Genomic DNA, 23565 nt, shown 5'->3' with positions numbered 1-23565 from the left:
TTGTGCCATCAACATAGGGGTGGGCAGAGATATGGCAATAGGCAACTTTGGGTCCTAGAGTGGGTGTTTGTTTCCTCTCCCCTGGACACTTCGGGCTTAACAAGGGTCCATGCAGGCCTGCGGGTCGCAGCTTGCCCTTCAGAGTCATACCTGCTGACGCCCGCTGTCCACAAGGCACGGGGGTCACTCTTCTTCGGGCCTGGCCTCCTGCAGCTCCTACCAGGCCGAGGGGGAGTCCTCTCCCTTCCCCAAGCCTAGAGTCTGTCACATTCAGCTCAAGCATCTACATCCAGCTCATCAGATGCTTGAACTGGAGAAGAATTTGCATGGTCCGAGCCCAACCACTTCACTTCTTCACTTCCCACTACACACAGAGACCTTAAAGACGAGGGACAGCAACTCCATGGTAGCCTGGTCCCCTACCCCTCCCAGTGGGACAGCCTGACCACAGGTGTCCCAGCTGCTCCGCTTTCCATCCTTAGCCATTACCCCCTGCCCCGAAATGAGGCCATGGCCAAAATGCAGTGAGAACGATTAGAGCTTTAATGGACATTCAGTAACTTCTCAGTGACCATTTTCCATCTTTTTCCAAGGGGCTCAAGCCGCCAGTATTGCCACCCCACTGAATGCTGAGGGACGGGGGTGAACAGGGTGAGTAAGGGATGTAGTACCCTGACTCCAGGCCCCTGAGCAGGGCAAGGGTCAGACACTGTTGAGTGGTGATAGTGGGCCATTCATGCTGGGGCAGGGCTGGCAGCGCTAAGTTGGGTCTAGGGCACCATCCTCCACCATTTGAAGGCAAAGGGCACCCGGCGGATGTTGGCACAGGAGCAGAAGTCTCCAATTTCAGTCAGGTAGCAGTCAAAGTCGTTAATGAAGGTGCATTGGAATCCCAGGGGCTCTAGCAACTGGCGGATCTTTTCCTCCAGGCAGCAGGTACCATTGATCTGGGGCCCAAAAGGCTTGGGGATGCCCAGGTTCTGGCCCATCACGATCATCTGCAGCTGTCAGAGAGGCAGTGAGGATGAACAGGGGTCAGAGCCGTGGAAGAAAGTCCCCTGTCCCTTCTCTAAGGAAGGAAGGCCACTGGGTTCATTGCAAGGGAAAACCCAGCTGCCTCTGTGGTTGGGCTAGACCAGGAAAGACAAGCACAGGGTACCCCTTCTCCAAGCCTGTGCTCAGACAGACATCGCTAATCCATCCGAGCAAACTCCACCCCGCTATGCCTAACCCTCCAATGACTCCTGATATATTTCTCAATAGCAAAACCAAAATCTTGCCCAGCTGAGGCCTGCCAACTTCCCTGGTTCAGTCCTCTACTGCATTTCTCTTGTCCTGGCCTTTTAGTCTTGTTTCTGCCATAATCTTGCCTACCTCTTCTGGAATGCTCTCTACCCCTGGCTTTGCCATCGGACTTCTGTCCATTTTTCACGTCTTAATTCTAGCATCTCTTCCTCAAAAGCAGCTTCTCCCACCATTACCCATACCTCCCTACTCCCAGGGCCTATGAAGCCTCCTACTGCATGCCCAGAGGGCCTCACTGGTCTTGTAAAAAGAACCATGTGCGATTGAATGCAGGGCCTGTGTCCCTGGGGCTCAGAGAAGAGGCCTGCAAGTGTTTAAGGAATTGATGAGCCCAAGCATCTCAATTCATTCTAAGCACCTACGTGATGGGTCACAGTGGTGAGAGAAAGGTCAGATATAGGCCACGGTTGGAAGGCTTGGCCTAGCAGGGGTCTCTCGTATACCCACACCCCCAAATTCCCAATTCCTGTTCTAAATAGGATGCTGCCCGGATACACGGACAGGAAGACCTCATCAGGGAGCTTGCCCACGGTCTCATGGCCAGCGGACGGCTTTACCCCCTCAACTCTGGTGGAGCCCAGCGTCCCCGTCCGTGAGGAGGGCCCTTGAAGTCGGTCCCTGTTTGGCAAGTCGTCCAGCCTGGGCCCCCGCTCACCTGCTCCCTGGAGGGGTCTTCCCTAACTGGGAGAGAGAAGGGCTTTCACCTCCCTTCCTCTCAGGCGCCACTGTCTGCTGGGCCCTGCCTCCGTAGTCTAGCACTGTGTCCGTCAAGAGACCGGCCAGAGCCGGCCAGACTGTCCCCAGCCCCAGCCCGGGGACACCCAGCCTGCACCCTGCACCCCTCACCAGGTCAGGGAAGTAGGGCCTCGCGTAGAGTTTCTCGGTCTGCTCGCTGGAGGGGATGTTGGCGATACGCTCCAGGCAGAAGAGCTGCGGGATGTCGATGATGTCCTGCTCCTCCAGGCCCAGCTCCCTTTTCAGGATGCTGCGGTTCAGGTCGATGCACTTCTGCGGGGCGGGAAAGGGCCGGGAGGGCAGCGAGTTTGTCAGGTACCGGGTACCAGCCCGAAGCAGCTGCATCTCCTCGGCACTGACTGCAGGCGGGGAGCCATGCAGGGCGGGGGGCCGGCCCTCTGAAGTCGGGGCTCAGAGCAAAGGCCTGGTCTCGAGAGGCTGGGACCCCTCAGCTCATCAGCGCCAGGGCAGTTCCTAGTCCTAATTGTACAGTAGCGTGGGGCCCCTGGCCCTCAGTCCTGGCCAGAGTGGGGGACCTGGGCAAGGGCAAGAATAGGTCCTCAAACCCAGGCACTTGCTCGCATCCTTAGGAAGGGACACCAGCAGCGGACCCCCGGGGCACTTCCCTGCCCAGACCAGCTAATACCCGACGCCTGAGCATCTCCTAGGTCTTGACGTAGGGCTCATGACCTCACACCCAGGGTGCGTGTCACCAGGGCTCAGAGATGCTGTCTGGACCCCCACCTGGCTGCTGCCCACCCTGCCGTGCCCGGAGGCCTCCCCTGTTTCAGCAAAGGTCAGGGCACAGAGCATGCCTTGGCCGGGAGCCATAAGGACTCAGCGGACCAAGCGATTTTGTGCTGACGGGTGACCTTGGGCCTGTCATCGTCCTTTTTCCAGGCCATGGCTTCCCCGCTAGAAGTTGTTTAATTTCTGGAAAATCTGCTTCTCACAGCCTGTGATTCACATTTTAAGGGACCTGAGGTGCTGGGTGATTCTGACTCTGAGCTGAAGGGCCGCTTCATCCAGAAGTGTTGAGAAGGCCCTGGTGTGTTCTCTGGTGCCCAGAGCTTCCTAGAGAAGTCAGGGTTGGGGAGGTCCTCTGTCGGGAGGTTGAGCTACAGCACTGTCTTCGGGTCCAACACTAGATGACTTGGGGCTCAAACCTGGTTCCCCAGTTCATCGGCTCAGGCTGGAGGCTTTCTTCTGAGCCTTGCTATCCTCGTAGACAAGGTGGGTTTACTTCATAGGGTTATTTTGAGGATTAGAGTAAGGTATCGTGTGTGATGCTTGGTCATAGTTATTGCTCAGTTAGGGACCCGTTGCCAAGGTGGTCACTGCCTCCCACTGCCTTTTGGAGAAGGTCCCCAGTCCTTGGCCCTTACCTCCGCATAGTCGTTCTGCTTCCTCATGTTTTCATCAGCCAGAAGTTGATTGATGGTATTGGCCTCCCTCCCTGTAGGAAGGAGGAGAGGGCGGGCAGGCCTGTGAGCCAGGGGGTGGGCCACGTGGTCCAGGGCTGGGCAGACTCCAGTCCTGGGCACAGCTGACTGGGTATATTCTCTGGCCAGTGACAATGGTGGGTGGCCTGACTGGCCTCCAGGGACCCATTCTAGGTCAAACGTCACATGTGGGGACTCAGCAGGGTCCATGAAAGCCCAGGGAGGACTTACACTGCCACAACCGGCCACTCGGTCCCGAGTCGGAGGGGAGGAGCCTGGGATCGGGTCTGAGGCAGGCAGCCTGGACCAGGTGAGCAAGTGCCATCGGCCCCCACTCACCTGGGCACCTCTATGCCTTCTGTGTACAGCCTGGCTACCTGCCACTTAGGATCTTGCCCGGGTTATTTAACTTTGTTCTTCAGTTGCTCCACTTGGCCATCAGCTGAGATAACACAAGGTCTTTGGTGTGTGACAGGTGGCTCATGCTCAAGGTCGCCTTCCATAAGCCCTCCTAGAACCATGAGGTCCTGGGCCCCACCTCAAAATTTGATCTGAAATTCTGCATTTCTCACAAGCTCCCAGGTGATACTGAAGCTGCTGGGCCTCAGGCCACACTTCGAGAACTTCACTGCCCCCCTCACTCCCTTTCTAGGTTTCCAGAAGGTTTAGAACAGAACTGCTGTGGCACCAGGCCCCACAATCTCTGCTTGTCCACTTATGTCTTCCTGCAGGGTGACCAGGAGACCCTGAAGTCCCAACACCCAGGTACTTAACCCAACCTTCCCCGAAGAGATCCAGACACCAGTGCTGGTAGCATCTGGCTTGTCCCCCACCACATGGAGCCATCCGTGTGTTAAGTTCCCCCTTTGCATATATTCTAGCAGCCTCTCAGCCATCCCAGAATTTCTGGCTGATCTGCCTGTCCTGTCCTAGTACCACCAGAATTACCCTGAAAGAGAACAAGATGTTCTAATATGGTACATTTCATGCTTTTATGCTTCCCTAGGATCCTTTTCTATCAGGAGGAACCAAGTAGAAATGGTTCTCTAGAAAGGACATCTGGGACCGAGGAGCCGCCCTCTATTGCGGGGGGTGGGGGGGCTCCCCTTACCATTAGAAAGGAGCTGATCTTTTCTAATCCCTTCAAACAGATGTGCGTCTCCATAGCCCTCCTTCTGTTTCTCCTTGAACAGTTTGTAGCAGGAGCTGGGGCTGGCCAGGAGCAGCCGGAAGTCCTGGGAATCAAAGAACTAGGGTCAGATTCTAGCTTCCCTTCCAGAAACTTCCAGAAGTCTCTGAAAGAGGGTGGGAGACATCCTCTCCAGCCCCCAACACAGACCTTTTTGTCCTCCACCTTGTACTGTGCAGGGATGAAGCACATGAACTCATAGGCATGGCCGATCATCAGCCAGTCGGAGAAGAGTTCCACTGGGGCCTGGACTTGCTGGGCGTAGAGGAAGTCCCGGAGGGTCTTACTCAGGTTCCGGCAGTCCTTGCTAAAGGGAAGATGGAAAGAACAGCCCGTGAGCCGGCATGGCCCAGCTTGGCTGCCAACTACTCGGTGAGTGCCAGGCTACCTTCGGGTAACTGGCTGCTCTACCCATTGGCTAGTCCATAGGGGGGTGGGGTGGTTATTAAGAATCCCTTACCACTGTATAGCACAGGGAACTATATTCAATATCTTGTGAGAAATCATAATGGAAAAGACTGTGAAAAAGAAAATGTATACAAGTATAACTGAGTCACTTTGTACAGCAGAAATTAACATGACATTGTAAGTCGACTATACTTCCATAAAAATTTAAAAAAGAATCCTTTACTCTGGCTCAACTCAGGACTGAGCCAATGGATTCTAGATGAAGACTGAACCCTGGGACACAAGTATTTCCTGGATTTAGATGAGCGGCCACCAAGAAATCTAGCCACACATCTTGTGGCAGTAACATCATGTTGGGTCAATAGGCCAACCAAATTTAGCATGCTTCAATTTAAACCCTGGAATCACCACTCAATGAGTGGTTTGTCTGCTTTTTCTACCTCTAGTCTCCTACATGAATCAAAGACTCAGAGGTCCTGACTTGACGGTTTAAGGTCCAGAGCAGATGACCTGCTGAGTCCTGTGGGAATCAGGTGGGTCCAGGTGAACTACAAGAGTCCCTCCCTTTGGTTTTAAGGCATCTGGCCACCACCTGGCCTCTTGCCTCACCTGGGGTAAAAGCTGCTGCCAATGAGGATCCTGCCTAGAGGGTATTCTTTCCCTTGGGCCTTGACAGGTGGGGACACCATCAGGTTCCCAATGGAATCTATGCTGGCCACCGTATGGTCCTGGGTGCGTTGGGTCATGTAGCCAACCCCAGGGCTCTGGAAGGAGACCCAGCAGGGGCAGGGTGTTAGGAGGGACAGGCGTCAAGCCTCAGTCTTACCCCATTCCAGACTCAGTAGATTCCCACACCCCCTTCCCCCAGAGGCCACCTGGGCCCTCTCCCCTGGCACCCATCACTTCCAGCAGGCACCGGGCCTGAGAGGTTGGACCAAGTTCAGATCAGTCAAACCGAGCCCCCACCAGTGAGTATTTCATGGGGAAATCGTCGAGCTTGGGGAGCCGAGGGGTGTCGAGGACCAAGGAAATAGTCTTGTGGGGAGCCTGGGTATAGCAGAAGGCCATCTCATCCTGGAGGACACAGGGAAACAAGTTGTGAGTTTCTCTCGCTCCATCAGCTGCTTTCCCGCGTCCAGTGTTCCAGCCCCAAGTGCTCCCTGTGCACGGGCCACCTCCAGAGAGCAGGTACAGGGAGAACCCCCGTCTTCCTGCCACCTCCTGCTCAGCCCTCAAAACCCTGCGCAGGCATCCCCCCCTTCTTGGGGATTTTCCCTGGCCTGTCCTTCTGTTCATCAGGTTTAAAACCTGATGAGTCACCTAAGATTCTTCCTCCTCTCATCTCCTGCACCAAATCCATGAACAAGCCTTGTTGGCTTTATTTCCAAAATATGTTCCAAGTGGACTCCTCTCTGGTACTATTCAGGGAAGCCACCTGGGGAAGACCACCTCTTCCCCATGTGACTGTCAGGCTCTCCAATCAGCATCTCTTCTAGTCCTGCCCCTTCCTAAGGCCGGCTCTCTATTTCTCAGCCAGAGGGTCTTTTTAAAACCTAAGTCAGAACGTTCAACTCCCCTGATTCATACCATTCAATGTCATCTTGCTTGGTTTTGTTTTTGCTGCACCAGCGCGGCTCGTGGGCTTTTAGTTCCCCAATCAGGGATCGAACCCGGGCCCTTGGTGGTGAGAGCACAGAGTCTTAACCACTGGACTGCCAGGGAATTCCCCTCATCTTGCTTGGGATTGGTTTCTTCTCTTCCTTACCTTTGTGTAAAAGGTCCCCGATATATAATTTAGCTCTTACCTACCTCTGTCGGTTGTTCACTCTGATCTGGCCACACCAGCTTTTCTGTTCATCACATGGTGGATCTATCTTCAGTCGGCTGTTTCTGTGCCTGAAGGGCTCCTACTTCTAATCCACCCCCAACCCCAATCTTTGCACGGCCAGCTCCTTGCTTCCCGCGTTTGAAGATGTTCCTGACCACCCAAAGCGCCGAGGTTAATCTAGTAACTCACTAGCTCATATCATTTTCTAGCTTTCATGGTACCTAGAGTTCTATCACGGCAAGATCAGGGGCAGAAGTCGGCCCCTTTCTCCTTCAGTGCTACTACTTAGACAGGTCCTCGTCATTTGTGACTACAGACCAGACCTCAAAAAACTGGGCTCGACACTTCCTGCTCAGCCAGGGTCGAGCTGGACCCTGGGGCAGTGCCCCGGGCCGGCCAGCCTGTAGCTGAAGGCATCAGCCCCTCAGACACCTGGGCCTTAGGGTTAGGTGTTCTGTGGTCTCGAACGCGTACGTTCTGGAATGGGAGGAGGTTGGACTCTAAGCGTTACCCGTTAGTGGCTAGACCTTGGGCAAGTCATTTCATCTCAGCCACCACTGACCTCCTAAGAACAAAGACGCCCCTGCTTAGTCTTAGCTCTGCTGGAAGGCTGAACAGAAGCTGGTGAAGTTTGTTGTATGTGCCGCACATGGTGTCTCCCCCACCCCTCCCCCACAGGTGGGGGGTTACCTGGAGCCACCTGCCCAGGCGGTTGGGGTCCTCGTAGACAGATGCCACCTGGATGTTACTTCTCTCGCTTAGCTCCATCACTGTGTTCACGAAGCCCTGGACCTGCAGCTCTCTGCCATGGGAGATAAGCTGGCTCTAGGAAGGCCTCCAAGGCTCCCCAACTGGTCATGACCTCTCTGTCCCAGGGGAAGGGGGAACCTCCTTCTGGTCAGGAGAGATGGTGCCCCTGCCTGTGAGGTAAGCAGAGCTGCTGTGCCCCCACTTCATGGAGCACCAGCTGCTAAGCTCAGGGCGTGCCTTGCCCAGAATCACTTGGTTTAGCTCATGGCAAAGTCAGGTCAAGAATTGCTAGTGTCTCCTTAAAAAACTAAAAATAGAACTACCATATGACCCATGATTATGGGTCATAATTATGATCATAATTCAAAAAGATACATACACCCCAATGTTCATTGCAGCACTATTTACAATAGCCAGGACACGGAAGAAACCTAAGTGTCCATCAACAGAGGAATGGATAAAGAAGATGTGGTACATATATGCAATGGAATATTAACTCAGCCATAAAAAGAATGAAATAATGCCATTTGCAGCAACATGGATGGACCTAGAGATTGTCATAGTGAGTGAAGTAAGTCAGACACAGAAAGACAAATATCATGTGATATTGCTTATATGTGGAATCTAAAAAAAAGGGTACAAATGAGCTTATTTACAAAACAGAAGTAGAGTCAACAGTTGTAGAAAACAAACTTATGGTTACTGGGGGGAAAGGGGAGGAGGGATAAATTGGGATTGACATATACATGCTACTATAAATAAAATAGATAACTAATGAAGACCTACTGTATAGCACAGAGAACTCTACTCAACATTCTGTAATAACCTATATGGGAAACGAATCTAGAAAAGAATGGATATATGTATAACTGAATCACTTTGCTGTACACCTAAAACTAACACAAAATTGTAGATCAACTATACTCCAATAAAAATTTTTAAAAAATTGCTAGTGTCAGTCTCCGCTCTCATGTCCTAAGACCCTGCTTGTCCCTACTCTGCAGTCACATTGCACCCCCTGCCCCAGCGATCTAGGAAATGCCCCAGGCTCTCCTGCCTTGATCTACCCAGAGGGCTGACTCTTCTCACCGCAAGGGGGCTGTACTTTTCTCCCGAGAAACCAAGAAGCCTAGTGCCCCCTTGAGATGGCCAACAAGGTTGTCATATTCATATGGTTGGCAGGGGTGGGTCTTGAGCCCTGTGGTCTTAGTGCCATCATGTACAGCACCAGGCTTACAGGTCCACAGTGTACATCCATTCCTTGTTGGAGAGAAACAGTGATGTTTGGGGCTGACATTGAGACCACCCATTTTACCAACAGGTCCTCATGAGTTGAATGCCAGCAAGGTCACCATTGGGAAGTGTAAAAAATTTGGATTCTAATCCAGATCCAAAACTTGAATTGCTATTCCATGCTACTGTTCCAAAGAACCTATTTTTTGATTCTACACAGACAAGACTGCAGGGAACTGGCCAGCCTGACAAGGTCTGAAACAGTCTGAGATGTGTGCTGGGGGAGGAAGTGTAGCCTCAGTCTTGTACACCATCTGTGGCAAAGCTGGGTCAAGCCATGCCTGAATACCACCCTTATGGGAGAGTCTTAGAAGATCAGAGTCTCAGTAGATGCCTCCTGTGAGTGAACTTCTGTCTTCAGATACAAAAGACAAGAAAGATCTTATACCTGGATATCAGTTGTCAGCAAAATCTCTCGAGGTCTTCCCTTTTACCTTCTCATTCTGAAGCCTGGCGTTCCTCTGTGGACCCTACTCCCTAGCAGCCCTCCCATGGAAGAGCTATTTTTCTTCTTTCCCTCCGCTAAGTCTGGAGGAGGGATGGACGTACTCCTTGCCATGAGGTGCTACAGCCAGGCCACCATGACCTCTTCAGATCCTTGACTTGACAAGGTCTTATTTCTACCCTCCCATCCTAATGGTCTCACCACCTCCAAGATCAACTGTCCAGTTCCATCACCTCCATCTTCCCTGCTCACGTTGGTCCCTGGGCCAGCAGCTTGATATCACAGTGATGCCTGGACCTCAACTGCTTTTATTCCCAACCCCCTGTGTCTTAGCTTTTCTCCTTATCCAACTTTGAGTCTGTGATGCATCATAATAATTATACCCTTATCCTTCCCCTTGGGCTTATCTGCCTGACAAAACTACAACCCTGGTTAGATTCAGTTCTACATTTCTTCTTCCCTAGAGCTCGTTACCAAAAATAGTTGGAGAAAAACCACAGTGACGGTTCTCTAAGTTGGCAACTTCAACAGGTCCTTAGCACCAGACAGCATCCTACCACTAACAGTTGCTCTAGTCAATTTGCTCCTAGAAAGTGGGTGAGCTGTCCTACCTATTAAGGCCAATGTGACCTGTTCACTTTTTCCACACCAAGTTTTCCCCTTCTCTGCTGGATCACATCCATTAGCATTATTCTTTGCTTCCCATAAAAAGCAGCCTTCCCTTTCCCAAATCCCCTTCAGACCATTTCTCTGGAGCTTTGCAGAGTACTCCCCTCCCATTCTTCCTTCGATGCAGTTGTGACCCCACCGCACTTTCAAACCCACCACTCAGGATCACGCTCTACACAGTGGCCTCCATCTTGCCAAACCCAATGGGCACTTTATTCTCCTCTCGGAATTTCCCATGGTTGGCCCCTTACCAGGTATCACCCTCCCCTAACCTCTGGGTCTCCGCTCTCCTGGTTTTTATCTGAACTTCCTCTTCCTTCTCAGGCTCCTTTGCTAGGTTCTTGTCTGGAGCCAAGGGTTCGATGGCTCTAGAGCTCACTTCTCAGGCATCTTCCTAATATATTCCCTCCTCCTCTGAGCTCAGCTAGGCCTGTGGCTCTGAATACCCACAACGTGCCAGGGCCCCCCCATCTCCAGCTGCCAGACCTTCCCTTGAGCTCCAGACACTTAGAAACTGAATGGGTGTCTCTAGCTTTATGTCTCCAGAGCCAAAGCACCAATTTATCCCACCCCAGGCAGGGGCACCGCCATTCATCTCGTTGCATCCCCAAACCCAGGGGACACTCCTGTTGCTTTGCCTCCCATCCCCCAGCTAACTTGGGGGCGGGGGAGCCTACCTTCCAAGCAATCCTGAATCTAACCACTGAGCTCCCACCGCCCCGGCCCGAGCCATGGCTGCATTTGGCCCACGTGATCGCAGTGGCTGAACTGGTTCCTTTTATTTGTACCTCTGGTTTTCCACGTGGCCGGAGTGGTTGTGCAGAACCCTGGATGGTTTCCCATGGGTTTTACCTGCCAGAGTCTTTTCTCCCCTCCTCCAGCCGCATAGCTAGAGATCGTTCCTGGCCTCCCTGCCGTTAGGTGTGGCCTGCGCCTCTTCAGGCCATTGGCCCGTGAGCAGAGCAATTCAGGAGCCTTCCAGACTCCAGCAGCGACAAATGAGTGGCTTTGCCCGGACTTTGGCTCTTCCCCTTTCCTAGGGGCCGGGCCTCAGATGTGCCTGTGCTCAGCCTGCATCATAAAGATGAAGCTGCCGCCCCAGGGGAAAGCATTACCACAGCCTGAAAGGAACCCTGACTGCCACTGGGGGCATCTAGGTGGGAGAAAGTTGACTTTAAACCACCGTCTGGGGGTCCGTTACAGTCCCAGAGGCTACGCCCTAATACGCTGAGGCCCTGCTCACCTTGCCCTGTCGCCCCTCCCCCTCCTCTTGCCTGCTCCCTCCTGGTTCTGCAGCCTTCCCTGCTGTCCCTATAACAATCTCGTCCTTACCCCTCCATCCTTTTACCTGGCTTTATAGCCCTGGATCCTACCGGAAACCATGCTGTTTGTCTGTCTCCCCTTAAGACCAGAGGGGGACCGCCGTGGTCACGGCTCCAGCCCTAGCCTTGTAAGTATCCAAACAAGCATCGGATGGCTGCCTCAGGTGGAAGGACTTCACATTCCTGGTGAGAAGTCTAATCATCTTTACCCACCCCACCGACAGACAGGAGAGCATGCCAGTTATAGAAACGACCCGGCCCAGGCAGCCTGAGGGCTTCTTACCTGCACAGGTATACCTCTAGAGGCATCTGGGTGCTGGGGACAAAGACGCAAGGAGCTACCCGGAACACCACGGTGTCTTTGTACACCACGGTCTCTGGAATCGACTGCGATGTAAGACGAGGTCCTGCTGGTGACCTGGTTCCCCGTCCACCTTCTCCCCCTCCCCACCTCCCCCCCCACCGGGCCTCCAGATGCTCAGCCCAGCCCACCTCCGGGCCCTCACCTGTCCTCTACAGGACTCTTACCCGAAGGTGACATGACACCCTAGCTCTACCCACCATGCTCCCATTTTCTGCCCAGCTGTGACAGGTCCCTCTTCCCCCACAGTCCCTGCTCTGAGGGCCGCTTTTCTTCCCGGGGACGTACCGGGTCTGGAGACTCTTCCACCAGGGAGGCCGAGTAGGAAATCAAGCCCGAGAAGCTGGCGGATGGGAACTCTAAGGCTTCAACGTAGAAGGTTTCCTCCAAGTCATCCTCGACGGGGGCCAAGTTGTAGGTGTGCTGGTCAGGCCCCAGCACCAACTCGAAGGTGCTAGAGCTGTCTTCTAGGAAGGAGAGAAGGATAGGCCGGCTGCTGAAGGAGCCTGGTGCCCATCACCACACCCAATGGCATGTTCCTCAGGTCGGAAGTCAGGCCGGGAGTCCCAGGAGAGCGGGGGCCAAGATGGCTTTTCGGCCCCTAGGTTCCTGGTGTTTAGGGCTTAGTGGACAGCCAGGTGTTTGTTCACGAACGGGGGCCAGTTACTCACTCTTCAAAGACCTGTCGGGAGCTGGGACTCAGATAAAAACACCTGCCTTCAAGAGGTGAAGGCTCATGGTGGTTCTACGCTTTGGCCAGCTTTGGGGAGAATATTATAAGTCTTCAAGATGAGAAACTGTGCAGAGATAGGCTTGGAAGCCTCACCCAAAAAGTCCGACACAAGCTGGGGCCATGGCCTGGCTTCACCGGCCTCTTGCTCTGGGTTGCAACACAGTGATCACCCGAGTGGGGCTGTGGCTCGCCTCGCAGACGGGCTCCAGGCGGTTCTGCAGAAGAACCTCGTCACAAGGGCTAGGGGTGCTGGCTGCAGGCTTGGCCTTAGCGTGTGGCAGGCCAGCTGGACAGCCCCAGCGCTGGGGATGTACCTATGTGGCCTCCTGCTTTGGAGGCTTCCTCGCTTGCCTTGAGCCAGACCTTGAGGGGGCGAGACCAGATGACCACCCCTTGCATCCCCTCAGGGCCCCCGCCCAGGGTTCGCAACAGGCGTGCTTGGCGTGCTGCGGGGCTGGATAGTGACTGCCCACCATCCGGTCTCTCTCCAGCTGCTGGGGGCCTTCTCTCGTATCTAGTCGCTTGCTCTTAAGCACAGTTAAGGTTTCTTGTGGACTTACTACATGCCGGCAACTGGGGTCGGGGCTCGGACTCATTTACATCCTCACCATCCTTTGGGGCAGGTGCTGTAACGATCACCCTCATTATACAGAAAAGGAGGCCAGAAGGACCAGCCACAACACAGTTACCTTTACCTAGAAGGCCCTTTCTGCCTTCGCTCAGCTTGGCTTAACCTGAGCTCTCACCACCTCCACTCCCCAAGCCCCTGCTTGGTACTTGGCTGTCTGTCCATCTGCCCTAGGCTTTGAGGGCAAGTAATATCCTTATCCTTCTAGAGCAGGAGCCCCAGGGCACAGAGTAAACACTCCCTTGAACCGTGCTCCTTTTTTCTACCTTCTGTGTACCACTGGGCTTAGAGGTAGGGCAGGTGCCCTTTGATCTTCGATGGCACTTCTAGACCATCTCTTCATTTCTCAAGAATCCTATCCCTTTGAAGGACATGCTATCAGATAATGCCACCTGCCCCCTTCCTCGCTGTACCTGACTACCACCGTTACCATCCTCCGTGGATTGTTCTAGCACTGGCTTGTCTCCACCACTAGGGTGCTGGGTACCATTTACACCATAGACCAGACCATCCAGTCTGCTTCTCCGACCTTATTTCAATGAACTCGAGTTCTGCATCATCTTAGACGCCAATGTCAAGGCTCATGGCTCGGATACCACCTCCAAAACAGATCTGGCATCTTCTTTCAGTCTTTCCAGCTCATCTACAGTCTCATCCCGGCCCCAAACCTTTCTACACGGCCGATTCCCACCCTCCACCCTCACTCCCCTTTGCATCCTCCTCTCGTTCCAAGACCCATTACCTGACCCACTACCCTGCACACGCCATCAGCTCCCACACCAAGACCTCAACCCTGGCATTCAAGCAGCCGGAGAAAGCCACACTGAAAGATCTTTAAGGATATGATCAAACCTCAGAGGGGGGCCTCAGCAGTATTTGGAAACACTATTTTGTGGCCATTAACTCTCCCTCTTCCCATACTCTGAGTCCTGTGTATTCATTCCTATAATTTTCTCCTGAGTCTATTTCACCACCTCTGTTGGATGGGTCCCATCTGCACATGGATATGCTGTGTTCTACCATCTTCAGATACTGTTCCCCACCCCCACCCCATGCCAGGCCCCACCCAGTTATTACTGCCACATACTTCCCTTTATGGCAGACTCCTTCCATGGTCTGTGTTTGCTGTGCCTGCCCATTTTACTCTTTTTTTTGGCTGCACTGTGCAACTTGTGGGATCTTAGTTCCGCAGTCAGGGATTGAAGCTGGGCCACCGCAATGAAAGTGCTGAGTCCTAGCCACTGGACCTCCAGGGAACTCCCTACTCTTTTTTATCCCCACTGTTCTTATCAAGGTCACTAATGACCAGCTTTGAAAAGCAACTTTCCCACTGATCTGGGCATCTTAGTCACTCAACAGCACTGGTCATAGTTGATCACTGCTTTCATGCAAGTGTTTTCCTTTTTTTCTCGAACCTTATGCTCTGGCTTTCAATTTCTCTGGAAATTTCTTAAATTCCTTTGCTTTATCTTTTAGACTATGGCTCTCCAACTTCAGCTCAACTCAGCTTCACCTGGAGGGTATGTTAACACAGTGTGCTGTGTTGCCCTGCCCTAAATTTTTGAATACTTTAAAAGGCAGGTAGGTAGCTTGAAGTATGGCATCTCAGGCAGGTACACACATCCCTGGCCTCCTGAGCAGGCTCCGAGGCCCATCCAGCCCAGCCCACCTCAGAGTTGCCTGGACATAGTGGGCTTCATAGGACCAGAACAGCCCTCATGGCCTGAACCAGGCCACAGTTTCTAAGGCTCATTTCTAGCCCACATGTCAAAGGACCACATACAACCTGGGCTGCCTTCTCTGCTAGTCCCAGGTCACTTCCAAGTCCAGCTGTGACCTAGGTCTGCCGAAGAGATGCAGCAGCCGACTCGGAGCTGAGGCCCCCGAGCGTGGGTAAGGAGGGAGCTGCGGCACGCTCCCCAGTTGCCCAGCTGAAGCTAGACTTGGCTTTTAAAGAAAGTAGCAAAGAGTTAAATCTCAATTTAGAGGCACTGAATACTAAACGCATTTAGGGAAATCCAAAGACTTGTTTGTTGAAGGGTATTTTGCTGGAGTTGGGCACATCCACTGTCTAAGCCAGCAGCCCTCCACGCTTTCATCTGTAGAATAGGGACGTGCCACCTGCCTGCCACACAGTACCTGGGCTGTGTGGTACCTGGGCTGGATGTGCTAGCATAGCTGCCACTCTGGCTTCCCAGCCTCTGAATTCTCAAAACCTAATACAGCCAAGTCTCGGTTAAGAAACAGATGGATTCACCTGGCAGGAATACTCAGGAGAAGACATTAATCTATACAAGGCTATAGCCACCATTTCATCTAATGCCCACCTCTCTTCATCCAGCTGTAAAAGTCCTGTAGGAGAGGCACGATCATCGCCCCCACTGGGGAAAGTGGCTTGGAGGTACAATGACTCACCCACGTGTATAGAACTTACTCCATGGTGAAGGTGGCAGCCAGAGGATCCCAGGGACACAAGTCCGGCTGTAACAGACCCTGACCTGCTGCTCTCGGTCCCCAGCTGGCTTCTGACGGGGACCCTGCCGGGAGCAGGTGTGGCCACAACTGGCCCTGGCATGTTGAGAAACACTCACTTTGTGGCCGGTAGACTCTTGCCTTCTCCGACTCTTCCTTGGAGGTGTGGAGAACCACCCGGCATTTCTTTAAAATGCAGCTGGGTCCCTGAACTCTCAGTATCATCTGGGACAGACTCTTTGTTTCTGAGCAAAAGACAAGGCAAAGGTTCAGGGGCTTCTGGAGGCCAGCGCTCCAGGGGTGGAGGGAGCAGTAGGGTCGGGGGTGGAGGGGCTTGTATACTGGAGCACCGAGGACCCTGTGCCTCCTGCTCTGGCCTAGGCCTGCATCATTGTCTCTGCTACTTGCTGCACATATGGCTACAGGCAACTTGCCACAGCTGGGGCCCACTCTGAGTGACGGTGGCATCTACCCCATCAGTTGTAAGGGGTAGATGGTTCCCACAAACACCTGGAACAGGGCCTGGAATGGTCAGTTCAGCGTGCGTTCCCCTCCAGCCTTGGTGTGAATCAGGACATCCCATTCTACTGCTGGGACCTGGAATCTACATCCAGACCACAGGTCAGGACCAGATCCAAGAGGGCTTTTGCTAGGACACCCAGGGTCCTGCCCCAGGCTACAAGAGGGTTTTTAGGAAGGGTCTCGCCTACCCCTTGTGTGTCTTCATTTAGTCTTCTCAACCTCCTGGGATGTCCGTTGTATCATCCCCATTTTACAGATGGCAAAACAAGACCAGGGAAGTTAACATACTCAAGTTCATGGCCAGGAAGTAACTGCTTGTTATCTGACATCAGAGCCTGTGTTCTTGCCAAGGGGCCCCTTTCTGCCCAGTTACACGCTTCAAGCCATTAAGCCATTGAAAAGAGACTTGATGGGCCCAGAGCAGGGACATCCGCCTGGACTCTGGGTTTGCTGAGGGGTGGAGCCGTGAAGCCCCAGGGGAGGCAGAGCCCAGGGAGGAAAGTGGGTGATGGTCCTTGGTCAGCGGCCAGTTCTCACCCTCTGTAGAGAACACCTTGCTCTTCCTGCCCACGAGCTGGTGCGCGTCAGCCGGGCTGCAGTTCACAAGAAGGATGGCACCCCAGCCCTTGGGGCCCCAGACCCAGTTTTTCTGTAAAGAAGACAGGAACGTTGGTTCAGGCAGAAGCCAGGTTAAGTCCTTGGCTTTGCAGATGCTATTCCACCTCAGGGGCAGAGCCAAGCCTTTCTCCAGGGCGACGGGGACCTCTAGATCAGAGTTTGCCCACTCAAGTACCTACAGGGACAGGACAGTAACATCAGGTAAGTGGGCTGAGAGGAAGGTGGAGATCTAGATGTGGGTTACCAGTTTCCTACCTTTGCTCAGTGTTAGGGGAGGAGGGGTCTGGGGCAAACTGGAGGAGACATGCCCCATCTGAAGGGGGCAGCTGACCCTCCAGCCTAGTTGGTTACACGACCAGGCTAAGATGGGAGACTAGTGCCACCAGACATTCTAATGTTTTGAAAGAGCATCAGTTCTGATTTGTATTGTAGCAATTTGACACTAGGAAGGCCAAATTGAGTCTGTGGGCCAGATCTGGCTCCTGGGCCCCTGGCCTGCTTCCTGCCCCTGGCAGCCTCACCTTAGCCTGTTTGTCATTTGTCTCGAAGTGCCCACTGCGGTAGACATCCACGTCCAGGGAGAGCTCTGCAACAGGAGGGAAAGGTCTCAGCCACCTAGGCCAGCTGGATGCAGCCTTGGAGCTGTAGGTAAGGCCCCAGGGCTGCCTAAGGCTGGTATCAGGGTCCTCCAGCATTTGGGGCATGCTGCCGGCTTGGAAGAAATTTCCTCAGAGGCAGACAGTGTCTCGTGAGCAAGCCTGGAGAGGCCCAGGTATTCATGTATCTCCCCCAACCTCCTGGGAGGCCACAAAACAAGTCCACTGTGGTCATGAGGCCATTTGTACCTCTTGGTTTCTTCCCAGGTGATTCCTACTTGGAAGGTCCTCCTCCCCAGCCTTTGGGAAAGCTCTTGGCCCTCTAGGACATGGCCAGGGCTCAATACATGGCAATTCCAAGCCCCTTTAGAGCTTAAGGATCTAGGCTTCTGCCCAAGTATCACCACAGGGGCTCCTCCTGGGTCTTTGCATCCCACCTTTCACCCCTCCCCACCCTGCTGACCACTGAGTGGCTTTACCCTGGTTGTATTTTTGTTCATAACTCTTGACATTCAGTGTGCTATTTCTCAACTGGAATGTCAGGGCCAAGGGAACAGACCTCGTTTACTGCTGTCCACTCAGCACCTGGCACAGATACTCAAGGATGCCCGTCACCAACCAGGTACTGTTCTAGGTCCTAGGGATACAGCAGCGCACAGGACAGGCCCTATCTTCTTTGATCTTAGGAGGTATGCGTGCGTACTCATGCACACATGCGGCAGTGGCAAGGGGTGAAGAAATAAGTAAAATACATATTATGTCCAATGGTAAAATGCCGCAGGGAACAAGGGGATGGAGGGGGTGTCCCAGTTTTAGATCAGAGAAGTCTTCTAAGTGTGAACAGAGACCTGCAGGAGGCAAGAAAGTGACCCGTATTAGTATCTGGGGTAAAAGCAATTAGAATAGGAAGTGCATGGTGGCAAGTTCAAGGGTCAGAGAGGCCAGTGTGCCTAGAACAGGATGAACAAAGGAAGGGAAAGAGGCCGTGGGTTAGAGGTAGCGTGAGGCCAGCTCGGGTAGGTTGTGTAGGTAACGGTGATGCCAGCTTTAATCTGAGCGTGGGCAAGCGGTAGGAGGCTTTGATTGGAAGAGATGTTATCTGATAGCCTTTTAGAGAGGTGCCTCTCTGGGGGCGGAATTGAGACTGGACCTGTAGAAGATCAAGGATGGAGCAGGGAACCGCACTGGGGACCCGTCGGTGACCCAGGCAGAGATGACCATGCCTCGGACCAGGCTGAGAGCTTTGGTAGTGGCTGGTGGCTGGATTCGAGCTAGACTTAAGGCAACACCGACAAGATTCATGATCAACACGGGCTAAGAGAAAAGCAAGGGCGACACCAAGGGCTTGGGCCTGACCAGCTGGAAGGATGGAGATTCTAGCACGATGCGGAAGACTACTAGGAAAGAGGCACTTGGGGGTAGAGGGCATCGGTTCAATTTGGTGTGTATTAAGTTTGGTTCAGGCTCCACGCTTCCCATGCAGGGGCGCCGGTTTGATCCCTGGTCAGGGAACTGAGATCCCACATGCCAGCAGGGTAGGGCCAAAGAAATAGATAAATAAAATAAAAAGGAGAAATGTTGATCTGAAAATTGCATATCGCTTTCTCTGAAACACTCTCCGAGGGTGAGTAATTTGATCTGGTTTAACATATAGGAAAACTGCCTATCACTCTCAGTATTCAACAAATGTTACCTGTTATTATAAAAAAAAGTTTGAGACATTGGTCAGACACTCAGGAAGCTCTGTTGGTGAGTAGACCCCCAAGTTTATGGGTGATGCTGGGCTAGAGAGTTTTGCGAGTCACCTGTGGGCTGCGTGTAGCCCTGCAGCACTGCACTGACAGGCGGGGTCGGGGGGTGTGGCCAAAAGATCCAGCACAGGGATCTGAGAAGGAAAGGCCAGCTGCAGAGGGGCAAAGCCGAGTACAGGGTCCCTAAATGGCTCAAGAAAGGACCACCAGTGTCGTGAACACTGAGGACAGGTCCAGGAAGAGGAAGAGAATAGACCACTGAACTGAGTGCAGTAGAGGGTGTTCAGGGGCTCGTTGAGGGCAGCATTGGTGGTAGGGGTCTAGTCTGAGCAGGTTCAAGGGAAAGTGAGGAAAAACTAAGGATGCAGAGAGGTGGGGGAGTGGAGTTTGAAGACTACATAGAATCAGGTCTAAGAACAGACATTATAGCTGGTTCCTTAAGAGAATAGGCATAATAACTTGTTCCTATTAAGGGAATAGATATAGTTTGTTCTGGAACAATCTAAAGAGGAGGGCAGGAGGGGTAGTGGCTTCCTACATCAGTAAGAACTGCTGAAGGAATGTTATTGAATGAGAGGGGAAAGAGTCTGGTATGGTTAGGATTAACTTGGGACCAGACACGTCATCCATTGCAGCAGAGGAAGCGGAATGTAGGACCCTGACACAGGTAGGTGGATGACGTGAACATGTGGGGTCCCGATGGCCTCTGTTCTGGTCAGAGAATGAGGTCAGCAGTGAGCTTTGAGGGACCACGGGAACGGGCACTGTGTGAATCCATCTGTGACCCACGGGAGGCATCTCGTTACAGGGAGAGCCCCCTTCAGCTCCTCTCGCCTCTGCAAAGCCCACCCCTCCTCTCCAGGGCTGGGAGGACACTCACCAATGCTCGTGAGGTAGAGCACAGCTGTGGCCATGGGGACATCCTCACTGTGCTGGTAGTAGGAGACCGAAACCTGTGGAGACAGCACCCAACACCCATGGGAGCATTAGAGGGCAGGGGGGCCGGAGCAGGACCCTGAGCCATGTACCTGAGTCTGGCCGTTTGACCTTGGTCTTGAGTTACAGTTTCTGAGCTTCCGGTGCCTTGCTGTGAGCCAGTACAGAGTCATCGTACTGTAATAACCCCCGTGTATAACATGCTGTGACCCTCCAGGCCCTTCCACACCGAGGCCTCACAACAACCCATCCAGGTGGGCTCTACCCCCAAAGGCAGAGAGATCGAGGGACTAAATCATTCAGCCAGAAAAAGAGGTGGCATAGAATTTACGACCTTGGCTGTCCAGCTCTAGAGGTCAAGCTTTAAGTTACACTAACACTAACATCCTCCCCACTCTACCTGCCCCTCCTTGGACCCCACCTGTTGCCCCATGAGATGGGCCATGAGGATGTAGGGCCTCCAATGCGTTAAGCTGCCCAAAAGGAAGCAGGACACTGGGGCGGGATAGTCTTTCCTGTGTCCCACACCAACCTCTGCTTCCAGAGGAGTCTTTAGACAAAGACCTGCCTTTCAGCCACTGGCCTTGACCACAGGCCATCACGAACCACAGAACTAGTCATTAGCTGGGGCCAGGAGTAAGCATCTCACTCTTGATGGTGCTGGAGGCTGAGCCCTGGGCAGAGAACATGTCTCAGATCCTCTAGGCTCAGCTGGGCCACATCACAGCCTCAACCCTTATCTGTGAGATGCTCAGTCTTACCTAAGTGTACTACCTTCCTGTTAGGGAGTTGCCTGCCCTGCGCACAGAGTGTAGAGGGGTATGTGTACTGCCCTCAGTCAGCCCCGCTTAGTCCTCTGCTAACTACCCTCCAGAAAGTTCTGCCAACACGAGTCCCCTGGTCCTGAATGTGCTTCCTCAGCTGTTCTCACCCTCAGCTTCACATTGGAGTCACCTGGGAGCTGTGAAGCCCCAGAGGTTGATTTGATTGGCAGGGGATGTGGCCTGGGCATCAAGTGGTTCTAATCACTCAGAACCACCACTAACCATTCAGACTGATAAGCCCGTTCTACAAGGTGGAAGGGCACCTCTCCCTCACAGGGGCTCCGTTAGGGTGACAGCCTGCCCAGGGGAAAGGGCACGGACTTGGGCTCAGATCCTGGATCTGCCCCACGGTAGTTATGCTATTTAGGTTTACAGGGGTCTCTCTAGCTCTGTTTCCTCGTTATGTAAAAGGAGGTAATGCCAGCCTCTGGAAATTCAACTCATGATACCTAGTACTCAGCGTTGAACTCAGCGTAGCTCTTAAGGTTCATTAAGAGGCTCCGCATCTGGGAGATCAGTCTTAGCCAAAAAGCCCATTTGAGTTCTGCTGCTGAAACCTTTTAAGCCAGACTTCAAAAGCAGCTAATTTGGAAGCTGGTGTCCTGGTCAGAAGCACATATGGAGGAGACAGACATGCTTGAGCTTGAATCCCTGTTCAGCTGATTACTGGCTTGGGCAGAGCACTTCCTTCACTCAGTGCCTCAGTTTCTTCGTCTGTAAAATGGGGTCACAGAGTGCCCACCTCACAGGTTTGTTGCAAGCACTGAGTAAGGTCAGATGTGCAAAACATTTGGCACTGAATTTCTCATAGACTCAGAGCTCAGGAAACGTCAGCTGTTAGAAGGGAGACCCCAGGGGTTGTGTTAGCTCCGTCTCCTGGGGGAGTCCCCCTCACCTTCCCCCCAAGACCTACCTTGCCCTTGTCGTTGGCAGAGCTGGGGGATGCCATCCCCACCAGCACGTTCGTGGGATGTGACACGGGCCACCGGTTCATGGCAGCCTCCTCCCCGATCTTTACTGGGTCTGTGCCGTAGATTTGGACCACGACTCCCGGAGAGCTATCGACGGTGAAGGACTTGCACTGCTGCGGAGCACACCTAGGTAGCCCGGCAAGGAGGTAGAAGTTGGGGCACAAGAGCCTCACCTTCTTGGCCTAGAGTGCAGCTGGCGTGGACGGGGATGGCCCCCCAGCCTCTCAGGTGCTGAGACACCCTAACTTATGGTCAGGGAAGTTTTGGGGTCCTAACACAACTTCAGCCTTACTCTTACCATGCCCTGCTCCAAGGACCCCCATGTCCTCCCTCCGACAAGCTCCAGCCCAGACCCCATCCTCCCACCGACACTCTAGAAGTTACCAAGCTATTGATACATATTATTTATCAACTCCTGACTTCCACGGAGGGGAGAGCCACTTGTCTCAGCCACAAGGGATCCCTATAGGGAAAAACATTGGGAGGTCTGTGCCGCGACCTGGGGAAGACATGACCTTGTGAGTCACCTCCCCACCGAGGCGCCAGCTCACAGGCGCCTCCCTCACTCAATCCTCACGGCTGCCTTGGGAGCCAACCTCACCCCCATTTCACACATAAGGGGACCAAGAAGGGGCAAGGCTCTTGCTTCTAAGGCCCCACAGCCCATGAGGGGCAGAAGCAGGACCGGGAGGCCCTTAAAGACCCAAACTAGGCCCCCTGAGATGAGGCAGGACAACAGGGTAATATACGGAGGATGGAGGTAACCCTCAACTCCCGCGTGATCCCAGGGCAGCCTCAGGAGGGGAACGAGGCACCAGTCCGGCCCCGCCCCCAGCTCCTCACCCATTGACGTCTAAGTAGATTTCCATGTCCTGCACACAAATGGCATGGGCAGGGCTGTCCAAGGACAGATGGACAATGCTCTGGAAGGACATGGTACGGCTCTGCAAGCTGACCGCCCCCAGACCTGCTCAGCAACCCTCACACAGTGACCTCAAATGACCCCGGGGCTCCCCATCGCCCTGCCCTCTTATGGGCTCAGGGCCTCTCCAGCCCGCCCCCTCGTTAAGCAGCTACCCAAGTGTAACTGATTTTCTCCACGGAGGTTTGCCGGGAAGAAGGGAGGTGCCGAGGAGCAGCTGGGGTCAGAGCCCGTGCATCACTAATTTATGAAGCACCTAGTGCCTGCAGACCCTCGGAGGCTGAGGCTGGCTGCCTACGTCTCTGGCCTCCAACTGGGAGCAAGAGGGGCTCTGGGAAGCTGATGTCTGGGACTGGTCAACCTGGCCATGGCGCTGGAGGCTTAACTCAGCTGGAAGCTGTCAGGAGCAAATATCTGTAGGGGGTGCATGGGGCAGTGGTCAGGAGGGGGGCACGTGACAGCACCTCTAGGCTCTGGGGCCTGGATTCTAAGGTGTGTGTTTCTTGGAAATTGATGAGGTAAGGCACAAAGTGCTGGACCAGTGGTCCTCAGCACTCTGGTGGTTGCAAAAATGAGAGGGGGATGGGGGCTTCTTAAAGTTGCAAATTCCTGGGGTGTGGTCCAGGAAGCTGCCCCCCCTCCCCAGGTGATTAGGGGGATCCTTGACCATAGCTGTGTCACCAGTTCCCAGCAGGGGCCCGATAGGTATTGGTGGAATGAATGGATGAAAGAGCCCCGCTGAGCGTGGTCACCAGCTGCTCCCCATCTCTGCTGAGTTCACTGAGCAAAGAAATGAGAACACCTGTTCCAGCCCACGAGGCTTACCAGCTAACTTTAAAACTGCT

At 53.5% G+C, this 23565-nt stretch overlaps 1 protein-coding gene across 1 annotated transcript; it reads right to left on the bottom strand.

The window, feature by feature from the left end:
- Nucleotides 1-599: 599 nt before the first annotated feature.
- Nucleotides 600-22733, bottom strand: PADI6 (peptidyl arginine deiminase 6). Its single transcript, XM_059895207.1, has 16 exons — nt 22642-22733; nt 21741-21924; nt 19948-20020; nt 17242-17306; nt 16640-16751; nt 15700-15825; nt 12036-12214; nt 11670-11773; nt 7598-7709; nt 6046-6153; nt 5689-5843; nt 4822-4978; nt 4594-4717; nt 3426-3496; nt 2152-2313; nt 600-1004 (listed from the first exon to the last, which is right to left on the bottom strand). Exons 1-16 carry the CDS (start codon nt 22731-22733, stop codon nt 771-773), a joined length of 2058 nt encoding a protein of 685 aa, XP_059751190.1. The 3' UTR covers nt 600-770.
- Nucleotides 22734-23565: the final 832 nt, after the last annotated feature.

This window comes from Balaenoptera ricei, chromosome 1 (assembly GCF_028023285.1).
Source record: "Balaenoptera ricei isolate mBalRic1 chromosome 1, mBalRic1.hap2, whole genome shotgun sequence".
In the NCBI taxonomy this organism is placed as follows: Eukaryota; Metazoa; Chordata; class Mammalia; order Artiodactyla; family Balaenopteridae; genus Balaenoptera; species Balaenoptera ricei.
The sequence above is the reverse complement of the archived record's forward strand: the minus strand, read 5'-3'. Positions and strand labels throughout refer to the sequence as shown.

What these genes read in the sequence shown, in the direction of transcription:
- PADI6 (XM_059895207.1), bottom strand. Translation starts at nt 22,733, where the DNA reads ATGTCCTTCCAGAGCATTGTCCATCTGTCCTTGGACAGCCCTGCCCAT. An exon ending in ACAAGGTGGAGGACAAAAAG is followed by an intron (nt 4,718 to 4,821) that starts GTCTGTGTTGGG and finishes TTTGATTCCCAG; the next exon opens with GACTTCCGGCTGCTCCTGGC. An exon ending in AGCAGAACGACTATGCGGAG is followed by an intron (nt 2,314 to 3,425) that starts GTAAGGGCCAAG and finishes CCCGCCCCGCAG; the next exon opens with AAGTGCATCGACCTGAACCG.